At 41.6% G+C, this 13,295-nt stretch overlaps 1 protein-coding gene across 1 annotated transcript in view; it reads right to left on the minus strand.

Moving 5' to 3' along the window:
- The window catches only part of ATAD2B (ATPase family AAA domain containing 2B), a 201,962-nt gene that overhangs the window by 107,701 nt on the left and 80,966 nt on the right, over positions 1-13,295 (minus strand). Inside the window, exons 12-14 of the mRNA XM_077488860.1 lie at positions 9,493-9,667; positions 6,291-6,379; positions 2,147-2,306 (exon numbers count right to left, since the gene is read on the minus strand). Coding sequence (XP_077344986.1) covers positions 2,147-2,306; positions 6,291-6,379; positions 9,493-9,667 — 424 coding nt within the window. The remainder of the gene's footprint in view (positions 1-2,146; positions 2,307-6,290; positions 6,380-9,492; positions 9,668-13,295) is intronic.

Consider the following 13,295-nt stretch of genomic DNA (forward strand, 5'->3'; position numbering starts at 1 on the left):
CACAGAAAAAAAATGTGGGACTGTCACATAGCTCTACCACCGATATATTAGAGAGTCTAAAGCTGACCATACAATTTTTTTCTTCAATTTTCTTTAGATTTACCTTCAGCTATGTAGTGCAATGGCCTGCCTGATTGCATACAATTTGAAAGTGTTTACGTTTGAGCTCATATTATATGGTTTTGGTAAAGCTAAAGGAAAGCTGTACAAGAAAATTTTATGATGTATGTATGTTCCCGACCAGCGCACGCCGATGTACGTCACACGGGCAGGCAAATGGGCGTACCTGTACGTCCCTTTAAATTTGCCGCCCTGCCATCGTGAGAGCGCTGCCGGCGTCCCCTATTTTGTAAACGCTTTAACTTTTGCGCAAACCAATCAATAATCGCCTATTGTGATTTTTACCAAAAATATGTAGAATACGTATCGGCCCAAACTGAGGGAAAAAAAAAAGTTTTTTTTATATATATTTTTGGGGGATGATATAACAAAAAGTAAAAAAGAATGCGTTTTTTCAAAATTGTCGCTCTATTTTTGTTTATAGCGCAAAAAATAAAAACTGCAGGGGTTACCACCAAAAGAAAGCTCTATTTGTGGGGGAAAAAAGGACGTCAATTTTGTTTGGGAGCCACGTCGCACGACCGCGCAATTGTCAATTAAAGCGACGCAGTGCCGAATTGCAAAAAGTGGTCTGGTCTTTGACCAGCAAAATGGTCCGGTCTGTAAGTGGTTAAAGAAAGTGTTGTTGCAACCTTACACAGCAGCCTGCAAAACCTTGCAGCCAATGCAAGCATTTGAAGATGTCAACTTGGTAGAATTTAGGGAAAGTGTAAACGGATGACCAAGTCGTCGCCTTAAACACCTGGGAGACAGACGCTTGATGTCGGAAAGCCCAGGAGGTCCCAATTGCTCTGGTGGAACGAGCAATGACAGGAAAAGGGAGCACCCTCCCCTTAAAGGCATAGGCCTGAACCACGATCTGTCTGATCCACTGAGAAATGGTGGAAGACTAGACTGCCAGACCTTTTTTCGGACCAGCCACTGAGAAACAGTTTGACTTCAGGAAGGGAGCCGTAGCAGACAGATACACCTGTAAAGCCTGGACCATGTCCTGGGAATGCAGGGCAAGAATATGTATCGGCCTAAACTGAGGGGAAAAAATGTTTTTTTTATATATTTTTGGGGGATATTATAACAAAAAGTAAAAAATATTGCATTTTTTTCAAAATTGTCACTATTTTTGTTTATAGCGCAAAAAATAAAAACCGCAGAGGTGATCAAATTCCACCAAAAGAAAGCTATTTGTGGGGAAAAAAGGACGCCAATTTTGTTTGGAGCCACGTCGCATGACCGCGCAATTGTCAGTTAAAGCAACAGTGCCGAATCGCAAAAAGTGGTCTGGTCTTTAGCCAGCAAAATTATCCAGGGCTGAAGTGGTTAATCAAAGGAAAAAACGAAAAAATAAAACTGCTAGTAAAATTGGGTGGTCTTTAATACAGAATAGCTACAGAAAAGACAGCCATCATTGTAGAACCCTAGCAAAGATGAAGGCATGTTGGTAGTAGGTGGTGTTATCCTGGGTTGGCCTACGGTTTTTGTTTGTCAGTGTTCAATCCTCCTGCAGGCAGCCACATAATCCAAAAGTTAAAACCTCTCTTGTTGCTCAATGGACAAGAAATATATGTTTTTGTTAAAAATTCAATGGGGAGATTGTGTGACCCAGTTTCAGTTAATCTGGTACAGCTCTGCATAGTAACCAATCAGCTTCTAGGTTTTATTGGCAAAGCTTGATTGAACAAGCCGACATTAGAAGCCAATTGGTTACTAGGCACAGCTGCACCAGATTCTGTGTGCACCAGTTTTAGTAAATCTACCCCAATATGTACAGTGATTGGAGTCTGTTGAGAGAAAAAGAAAAGTACTACAATAACACTACTGTTTTATTAAATGAACCAGTGCGTTTTGAAATTGCTGATATGGTTAGGGAGCACACTACAACTTTTCATATGCTTTATATCCTTAGAATTACATTTAAAAAAAATAGTTATTTTTCTGAAGTTCATAGCAAATGCAAAACTTCAAAGATAAGATCATGTTATGCCTGCAATCTATTCTTTTATATAATATATTGTACCAGTGACGTTACCTTCTGATCAGGTAAACTGAAAAGAAATTCCCTGTCGAAACGACCAGGTCTCCTGAGTGCTGGATCTATTGAATCAAGTCGGTTGGTAGCACCAATAACTATGATTTCACCCCGATTATCCAACCCGTCCATAAGTGCAAGCAGGGTGGAGACTATAGAGCTGCAAATGGGGAAAAAAAAGTTATTGAAAGCAGAAAACACCCATAAATCACAGTAAATATCTTATACTGCTACTCATGTATAGGATCTTTAAAGGAAACCTGTACTGACAGAAATTAGAGGCTGCCATTGGTGACCTTCACTTCAAAATAGTAGTTTGGCTGTCATGTTGACCCGTAATCTTCAGGGATCCAGAACGAAATTAAAAAGGTACCTAAATCCATTGACTCAGCGTGTTTGCCAGGAAACTAGCAATTTCAGAAGCAAGGTTCAGCAATGGCAGATTTTATACTTCCTCAGTGCAGATTTCCTACAGGTAGCGAGAATTCTGCTCCTTGCCAAGGAGGAAAGCACAAATATAACAAGCACATAGATTCACTTTAAAAGTTAACATGACCTACTAAAGTGAATTTTTGCTAAAACAAAGCAAAACCACATCTTGCAATGAATGGGCAAAGAAAATAGAAAAACCAGGATTGCTGCTTGCACATTGGATGACTAAATCAGGGATGTGCGGTGAGGTGAGCAGCTGGCGAGGCACTGGATAGAATCAGAGCCAGATACACACAGGTTACATACACCCCAATCGTTTGCCCTATTTTGTAAATCTAAACATGTCATCTTTAAAAAAAATCCTTGCCGATGGAGATTTTAAGTACTAAAGTTTGGCACCATTCCACTAGTGTTTTCAATGTCAAATTTTAAAGCATGAGATATTAGGTATGTATTTACTTGGTGTAACATCTTTCACATTATATAAAAAGAAAAAAAAAGAAAAAGAAAAAAAAGTTCTTTAGTGTTTTTTTTTTGTTTTTTTTTTACATTCGTGGAAGTTTTTTCTCCCAAAAACTTGTCTGAAAAAGTGCTACACAAACATGCAACATAAAAAGTTGCAATGAACCATTTATTCCCTAGAGTGTCTCCTAAAACTATAGATAGAGATAGACATATATATGTCTCTCATAAGGAGGCTTTAGTACTCTGCTTGGTGGGCTTCTTTCCCCAAGATCTTTTCTGACCTTCGTGCTGTCCCTGGGGTTTCCCCCTTGAACCTGACGGCCTAGAGGCTGATGTCGCTGATACAGGAGAAGAGGCCCGCTTAAAGAAATGTCTAAATTTCTTTACTGGCAACAGAGAACTTTTGCCATTTCTTTTGTATTTATCCAAATCTTCTCCGAATAGCCGTTCACCATGAAAAGGGAAACTGGCTAAGAGCTTCTTACACGGTGCTTCGGCTGACCAACTCTTAAGCCAAAGAACTCTGCGAGAATGCACTAGTCCCAACATCAGACGTGAAATTTGAATGGACGCACAAGCAAACTCCCCTGCGGTGATACGCCTTCAGTGTTAGGATCCTCAGAAGAGGATAAGCCAGTATCTTCCATATCTCTAGGAAGATCTGCCTGATCTCCGGCATCCTGAACCTCCAGAGGAGGATCTTGAGCACTTGATGGGGATCTACTGCGTTTAACCCCACTCTGAAGGGATAAAATTGCATCAAGCTTTTTCTTTAAGCCAGAGATGGTAGAGGACAACACTTCATGTGTAACATACTCAAGGGGCTGAAGCGTCCTGAGCGACTGCAATAACAGCTTCCCCTGACGGCTCAATCTGACCGGCCGCAACCCTCTCACAAGAGGAAGACATTCTTTTGGACAGGGTCTTCGTTTGTTATGACCATTTAGAGGAGTTCCTGGCCCCCTTGCCACTCATAGCTTACAGTACAAAGCTACCAGCAAAAGAATGTTACACTTGCTAGGCTATAGTACAATAACTGCTATTAGTCCTAGCTATACAGTACTATGTTGTCAACAAAAGGGGGGGGGTGCCTGTGTCACCAAACCTGACTAGCAACCACTCTGCTCTGTCCCTCCACCGCCAGACTGCAGCTCTTCCTGTGTAGCTTAAATTACTTCCTCCACGCGTGGCTGGCGTCTGACGTCGTTTAGCCATGCCTCCCGCGTGAAAACGGCCCCCTCCTTCCTCTTTCAACAGGGAAGTATGTGAGTGGCGGCATCATGGCGGGTGACGCGCGCGGGGGAACTATAAATCCTCCGCCTGACGAGCAGCTGCGACTTGCCCAAAAACAACTTTATTCCTACCCCCCCACAAGAAAAAAAAAAAGAAGGCAGCTGGCTGGCATTCAAGGGATCAAAAAACACCAATCTGGGGGCCCCAAGAAGTGACCAGAACCCCCCCCCCCCCTTCATACCTGAGGGTCTGGGCTGGCTTGAACGGAGGAGACTGGAGCTTCTGCCGTTTCCAGTGTCAGAATGGTGAGTGCTCAATACAGCCTCCAGTGGTGACACAGACATGACAACACAATACATGGAAGGAGAGATTTCTGAGGAAATCTCCCCTACCTTTCCTCACAGCAGGGTTTATCAGAGATAAAAAGCCCAATCTTTGCCCTTCGTGGTAGGCTCCAAGACCTTGAAAGGAAACCTACAGGAACAGGGGTACACTCAGGTAATCAAGCAATCCTGGACCTGCGAGAAGACCCTGCCAATAAACTTTTATTTTGGCCTTACTACCAAAAAGTACTGGATCCCAGGGCCCAGGTTTAAAAGCATTCGCAAGCAAAACCTTGTGTCTTCAGATGTCGAGACCTGGGTACCGCTCATTTAGTCCATTACGGAGACAACAGAACCGATCTGGTCAGGATGGCTGTCTCTCAAAGGATTACTGCCCGTGGAGCTCAGTACACACAATCTTACACGTGCCCAACACCTTAGACACTGGCGAAAAAAACTGAGGACTCCCAGTAGTGGGAGGGGTTATATGGGGAAAGTTCACGCCTTAAGGGGCGTGCCAGTGTCCAGCACCTGATACGCCGATATAACCCACAAAGTACTACGGCTCTGTGTCCCCTGATGTAAGAAAAGAAACCACGTTTATTTTCCTTACGCACAATTGAGGTATTATATGCAAATTTAAGCATACGTTTTTTTCACCTTGATCACTAAGATGAGTGAAAATTCACTTTAAAAATAACTTTGCTAGACTTCTTTAGTAAATCAGAGTAAGCACCGATAGACAATGCACTTTGCAAGTGAAGTTGCACTAGTTTTCCCCACAGCTTAGTAAATGTAGTGTAGCTTCACTTTGTAAAGAATAGCCAATCAGGTGCAAGAGGGGGAAAAAAAAAGCATTTTTGCTTGCACACGATTGGATAATGGAAATCAGCAGAACTGTACCAAATTCATTGCGCTTTGGGGAAAATTAGTGCAACTGTACTCTCAAAGTGTATAGTCTAATCGCCTTTAGTACATCAACCCCATTGTGTCTGCAGGAATACGCTACTGAAATTTCCCAGAGGCTCAATGCATACCTCTACTTCCACAAACTAACAATCCCCTAATTATCAGTGATGTTGCTCATCACATAAACAGACCAATAGCTAGGAATGGGTGGAGTTACAGGATTAAACTTGATTTTAACAGGAAAGTCTACTTTACATTTAGAGGATAAGTTTGCTTTAAGACAAGTGCACTTAATATTTTTTGCCTCATTTGTCCTGACCAAACCCTCCTCCTCCATATGTGCATACATACATTGATGGCAGTGGCCTCCAGAGATAGTTTACATCCATTGAAGCACATCTCACTGTACTGATCGTGCTTGTTTATTACAGTCCCATAGACTTCCATGGCTCCATCTCTCTTTGTCTCCAGCCTTGGCACACAGTCCTACAGAAGTCTACTGGGCTGTAAGGTGCTGTCACTGCTAGTACAGTAAGACCTGCGGCGCTGGATCTAGACAGCCATCAGAGGCTGCAGCTGTCGTAATGAGGTAAGCTTGCTTCTGTGTATGGGGAAAGGTGAGGGACGTTTGGTCAAGGTGAAGGGTGCAAAAGCGAGAAAAAAAAAAAAAAAAAAAAACGAAACTAAACAAAAACGTCCCCCCTCTGTTCAAAACTTAAATAGCTTTCCAACATAGATGAAAATCACATGCATACAATAAAAACGACAATATAAAAACTTACCTATGGATCTGATCCTGCCTGCTAGAGCGAACTGGAGCCAGTCCATCAATTTCATCGAAAAATATTATAGACGGCCTCATCACATACGCCTGCAATCAAAAGAAAACATAAAACTATTGCAAAGCAAAAGCTGCTGTAACAATACACCCTATAGCTATAGCATTGTAGACACCAGAAATCTCTTCACCCACACAAGACCTGCTGCCCACGAGCACTTTGTGCACCCTGATTTTACCAAAACCAAAAGGAAATGAGACTTTATATATGTTCCCCTGAAATCACTGATGAACCATAATCGATAAAACATGCACTTTTACTTGACACAATTTCATAAAAATCCAACAGATTAAAAAGTATATATTTATCGGTTGGATATAACACATTCTCGAAAGTTCACAAAAACATCCCACAATGGTATTGTGTAAACTAAATGCATTTTGCAATTATTACCGCTTCTTCAGGACTGCAGATGTTCTTTGATATGGATTCAAATAGTCTAAAACCCATTTATAACAAATGAAATGGCAAAAATATAAAAACATAAATATGTCGGTATTCAAGATGACAGAGTCTTATGGTAAGGGGACCTCTTCCCACTCACACCTGTGAATTATAACCCGCTGATAGTTTGCCAGCTGGTTTCCATTTTCATGGGATCTCATGGGGGAGATTTAAGGGAAAAGGTGGAGGTTGTATTAGGATTCTTCCAGTTGGCCATCCATTACATGCGCCATGTTTATCTCTAATATGTTATATTGGCGTTTGCCATTATCTGCACTTTATCTTAAAACCCATTTTTTTGGAGTGTTTTTTTTTTCGGTTTGTATTGTGGTTATGAAATTTCATTTATATATTATAGAAAGCACATCTGCAGTCCTGAAACAGCAGTACTAACCGCAAAACGTGTATACTGCTATGGGATTTGTGAGTTTGAGAACGTATTGTTCGTAACTGATAAAGCGATACCTTTTAATCTATGCCCATTGGAATTTTATCAAAAGATTTATAAATGAAAGCATGTTTTATCAATCATTGTTATGGTTCATCAGTAATTCCAGGTTTGCATATTTAAAGTACCTTATTTGCCAATGTTTTTGGTACTTGTTTCAGTTAAGATGATGCCCCCATGAATATATCTTAGCAGCATGTTGTAAATGACTGCGCCTTTATTTTTGGTTTAGTTTGCACCCTGAGTGTTAAGCCTAGTACACACCAATAATTTTTTTTTTTGTTCAACCCAGTGGGTAGAATGAAAAAAACAGATAGCTCTGGCTGGAGCTGCTGTACTAACAATCCAACGTTAGTACATCAATCTCTGTTGTGTTTTGACAGGGGGACAGCCCCTCCGCCAGAACACTCTGGCCAGGGCTCTCTGCCATTGGCCGAGCGTGCTGATCAGAAGTTGGTCGGCTGCTGCTTTTTCCAGCATGAACGTCTAACAGAAGCTGGCCAAACTTCTGTCAGACCAGCTGACATACGCACGGGCCGAATGCCAGGCGGTTTTAACTGACCAATGTCTGCCAACATTTGGCCCACGTGTACTAGGCATTAGGACCCATTCACAGAAGAAAAACAGACACCAATGCACCTCTATGGAAAAACTGATGTAAACAGATCATCCATTCACATCAGCTGTCAACGTCCCTTTTTTTGGAACAGGTCAAAGCCCTATTTTTCTTCAGTTAAGAAAAACGGATCAGACAAGAAACCAAATGTAAACCAACAGTCATTTTTTGAAAAAATGGATTCAAGACTAAAGTGGTTAAAGTGTTTGTTAACCCCAAAAATAATTATTCAGATTCTGGTCTTTTAAAGCAGATTACATAGCACAGTGCCTGCACTGTATAATCTGCCACTTTCTAAACTGTAAAAGAAACCCCTCTGATCCTGTCACTTCCTGAATGCCCTCTCTATACTGACCAAGATAACCAGGGCTGCACAGCCCTGTCCACCGTGGTCAGAAAATGTCCCTCCATCACACATCTGTCCCCTCTGCTCTCCTCTCACCCCCTCCTTTCCTGCCTGTGATATCTCTCTCCCTCTCTCTCCCTCCCTCCCCCTCCCTCCCTCTCCCTCTCTCTCTCTCCCTCTCTCTCTCTCCCTCTCTCTCTCTCCCTCTCTCTCTCTCCCTCTCTCTCCCTCCCTCCCCCTCCCTCCCTCCCCCTCCCTCTCTCTCTCTCCCTCTCTCTCTCTCCCTCTCTCTCTCTCCCTCTCCCTCTCTCTCCCTCTCTCTCCCTCTCTCTCCCTCTCTCTCCCTCTCTCTCCCTCTCTCTCCCTCTCTCTCCCTCTCTCTCCCTCTCTCTCCCTCTCTCTCCCTCTCTCTCCCTCTCTCTCCCTCTCTCTCCCTCTCTCTCCCTCTCTCTCCCTCTCTCTCCCTCTCTCTCCCTCTCTCTCCCTCTCTCTCCCTCTCTCTCCCTCTCTCCCCCCCCCAAACTTGTAAACAAAACACTACATTGGTCACTGCCAGACCCTCTATTAGAGGCTGGCATACCACACCGAGTCCTTTGGAAAAACAAGCACTCTTTTGAGCTGTCTTCAGGCCTGTCACGTGACTCGCTCCGCTTTACAGCTCCAAGACATTGCTTCTGCCGGCTGACGTCAGAGGGAGATCACATCCTCTCCCATAAAAGCAATGTCTTGGAGCTGTAAAGCGACCAGGAGTCACATGACCGGCCTGAAGACCGCTCAAAAGAGGTATTTAGAGATATTTAGAGTGCTCGTTTTTACAAAGGATTTGGATAGTGTGGTATGCCAGTTTCTAATAGAGAGGCTGGCAGTGAATAAAATACGGTAGTCGAGTTAAATACTTTAAGGACTCTAGCCGACACATGTAAAAAAAAAAACCTGATGTAAAAATGGATGAAAACTTAATTTTTTCTTAAAAAAAAAAAAAAACATGAAGAGTGAACTAATGAAATGAACGGGCATGTGTGAAAGGGTCCTTACCAATAAAAATATCACCCTGACCATGTATCTCCAGAGAGCCTACAAAGATTGGAGATTCTAAATTTGTGCATTTTTCTCCTTCCCTGAGGCTTACAAAGCTATGTTTTCTGAAGAATGTGTACTGGATGCCACAAACAATGTGCTCCATGTGCATCTATATACAATAATTCTTGAAAGTTGTTTAGGCATTTGATGCAAACATTGGCACTGCAATATTAAGATTTTCACCAGAAAGATAAAAAATTAGGAAATTTACTTGATCGAACAGAAGCCGCAGTTGACGCTCTGACTCTCCCACCCACTTGCTGAGGCAGTCTGCTCCTTTGCGCATAAAGAAAGAAACCTTCCTGTCACCCTGGCTGCATTCGTTGGCCAAAGCTCGTGCCACTAAGGTTTTTCCCGTTCCAGGGGGACCGTAAAATAAACATCCCCTGTAAAGAAAAAAAAAAAACATGACACATCAGATAATAGAAGGGCCCACCAATATCTTCACAGGACAAAAGTAAAATCATTATGTGGTAAGCTTTAAAAGTATGACGAGGCAAATAAAAAAAATAAATAAATAACGCGGTACAGGTCACATACACACACACACACTACAAGTGCCAAAAATACGTGCTGACCTGCAAAAATACAGCAAGTGCCTAATTTTCAGCTTGATCATCACAGTGCCTCTGCTGCAATAAAAAAACAGTGTTGTCTGCCTTGCCCAGTACCTTCCAGCCGGATTTAAAAAAAAAAAAAAAATACAGAAGACCTTCCTCTTTCATCTCCATAAAACAAGTTTTTTTTTGTAGTTCAGCAGGTGAGACCTTGGCAAGACACCAACACTGCTTGACAATGTGTTGACAGTAATGAAAGTTGCCAATGCCTATTCTGCTTTTACGGATGCTAGTTTTCTTGCTGTCAAGCTGATGCTTTGGCTTCAAAATGCAGCCCGAAGTAGTTCACCTTGATTCAGCATTAAAGATCAGAAATAAAACTGCTTGTGTGACATGACGCTAACGGTTTACAAAGAGCAAAGTGCATGTAATGTTTTGTCACTGCTGCATGGGCTACCAAATACAGACGCATTTCAAAACCCTTGTATGCTTCGATTGGTAGCATTTAGCCGATATTACCGACACAGCTGTGGCATGGTGTGATAATGAAGCATTAATCAATGCTACCACACAGCTCTCTACAGGACTGCATTGCTTTTAGGTTTAGCATTCATCACCTGCTATGAACAGCCAATCGGCAGCAGTTAATGTCAATCTCTCATGAGTGTGCAATTGTAATCTGGGCAATATGCCAATACTACAGAGCACAGCCCCTCCACTTGATATGGCATGCTGGGTCATGTAGTTTCCTTAACAGCAGGCAAATGCAGACAAAAATTTAGCTCTTCTAAAGAGAATACAGAAAAGATGCTTCTGTTAATATTTGTTACAGTAATAAAAATATTTCCTTGGTGTTGGTTTCATTTAGTCTAGAAATAAAAAAAAAAAAAAAAGATACTGGTAATGTATTTTGCTTGCTTACAGAAGGCTTATATCTGTTTTATTGTGTACTATTATTAATAGTACTATTTTTGTTAAATATCTGAAAAATCCAATTTAATTAAAAAAATTATACACACTCTCTCTAAAATATATACACACACACATTTTATATATATATATATATATATATATATATATATATATATATATATATATATATATATATATTTCCATGGCATTTGCTACTTTTACTAGAAAAATGCCCTTGACTTTAAAACAGTAAACAGTCTTTCATACATATTTTATGAATTATTTCAAAAGTACGCATTTTGAAATTCTAAAAAGCAGTCAGAGATGAGACACTCAGAAATGCATCACTGATCTGTGACAAAAAAAAAGGAGAAAAAACAAAACACACAAACCTCCATTCCACCAACACACAGCACTACACAAAACATGGTAAACAGTCTTAGCGGCCAGCACTGAATCTAATAAAATGGCATAGCTTGGGATAATGTAAGTCTCATCTGTACAGCACGTCGCTAAAAGGTCACTGAAGTGGTGGCAGGGTAATCAAAAAATTATTTGCATAGAAAAATGCTTTATTAACAAGGACACCCTTAACCAAGCCATAAGCACCTTTACACAATGACGCTTTGTGGAGAGACATGCATAGAATATTTTTTAGTACCACGATAAGCTCCCCTTTAAATACTAAAGTGGCTCTTGTACCTAAAAAGATCTGCTGTTTTTACCTTTTTCCCGTCGCCCCCCCCCCCCCCCCCCCCCAGGAAAACAAACAAATGCAATCACCATACCATACCAATTTTATTATTAAAATAACATGCCTATACTTACCTGCTCTGTGCAATGGTTTTGCACAAAGCAGCCCCGGTCCTCCTTTTCTAGGGTCCCCTGCTAATGCTTCCAGCTCCTCATCCATCAAGTGCCCCCATAACAAGCTGCTTGCTATGGGGGCACTCGTGTGGGCTGGCTCCTGGGGGGCCCTAGCATGGGCTGGCTCCTGAGCTGCACTGACCGAGTCTGACACAGACAGAAGGGCTCAGCCCCGTCCCCCACTCCCTCGTCATCAGACTCAAGTATAAAGGTGACTGGGGTGGATCCTCTGCAACAAAAGGTAAAAAAACTTAAGGCTTTAGAACTACTTTAAGGGCTGTTTCATACAACTGCAATACATTGTTTTCTGTGCATTGATGCATATGGAGAAGCCCATTAACTATTAATGTGCCATTAATGCACCTTAGATCAATGCACATATTTGCCAGTACACCACGGATCATCTAGTGTCAGCTCAAAGTTTTACTGAAGAACGATCACATCACAAAGGACAAAGTGCATCGTTTTGGAGTCATGCATCATCAGGCATGTGAAGAATGCACGTTAACACACTAAAAAAGAAAAAAAAAATGGTATTTTTGCAATGATATAATATAGGTGCATTTTGACTTCTGTGCACTGGGGTGCCAATCAAAATAAATAGTAATGCACGTGCGTTAGGGTAAATTCCATCCTTAACCAAAAGGCAAACCACAGGACAGTGTTGATAATGCAGATTTGATTATTTTATTGCATGGCAACCACCCTGCAAACAAAAAAGGTACATTTAAGTAGATCTGGAGGCCGAAGGTCACCGTGAATGATGTATAAATGCGGTTGTCTGGTAAGAGTTGGGTTCCAAAGTAGATCTTTACTGAGAGAAGGGCTTTATAATCAGCCATCTGTTATGCAAGCAGCTAATCCGTGCAATGTGGAGAAATGACTGAGCTGTCACACGACCCCTCTCTCCCCGGCTGATCACATCTTGGTGCAACGCAACAGCTGCTTCCAGGAGATTTAACCCTCTCCCAATGGGGGCATTATGCATGTTTGAATAAACCTATTATAACTGTGTGACACCAGAATAAGCTTGTATTTATACCAGTCTTCATAAATGTAACTAGAGGAATACTGTGTTTTCTGTGAAGTAACAGCACCCTCTACAGAACACACCAAAAACCAGTCCCTCCAATCACAATGTATACAAACATACACACAAAGCTTCGAGAAACGTCATAATGACCCAGTGAGAGGGTCACATTTTTTAGCCAAGAGGTCACCAATAAAAGTAGTGTGTGCATACTTGCCTTTCTCAAGGCCTGTGTACTGAAAAGCTGCAGCAAGTATTCTACACTTCCAGGTGTGTAGGGTACTTGCTCCCCACTGGCTGTGGCTATTCCTGCTGGCTCATACATCACTGCAAGACATATGAAGCGGAAGGAACCACAGCAACAATCAGCAGGGGAGGAAGTATTCAACGCATCTGACGGACAAATACGTACAGCAGCTGGGGAGCTATGGTGGCTTTCAAAATACTGTAAAGGCAAGTCCATAAAAACTTATTTTACTGTTGACCATTTGGCTGAGAGCAACCTGGGTCAGTTTACAAAAATGGCTAAAAAGTAGTGGCACAAAAAAAAAAAAAAAAAAAAAAAAAAAAAAAACACTTTCAAACTTTATTTCCCTTACAAACAACAGTTTCCTCTGTTTTTTTTTTCATTTTCTGGTCTTTTGTTTA

This window comes from Lithobates pipiens, unplaced genomic scaffold, assembly GCF_037356315.1.
Source record: "Lithobates pipiens isolate NorthernLeopardFrog02 unplaced genomic scaffold, aLitPip1_a1.2 Scaffold_18, whole genome shotgun sequence".
In the NCBI taxonomy this organism is placed as follows: domain Eukaryota; kingdom Metazoa; phylum Chordata; class Amphibia; order Anura; family Ranidae; genus Lithobates; species Lithobates pipiens.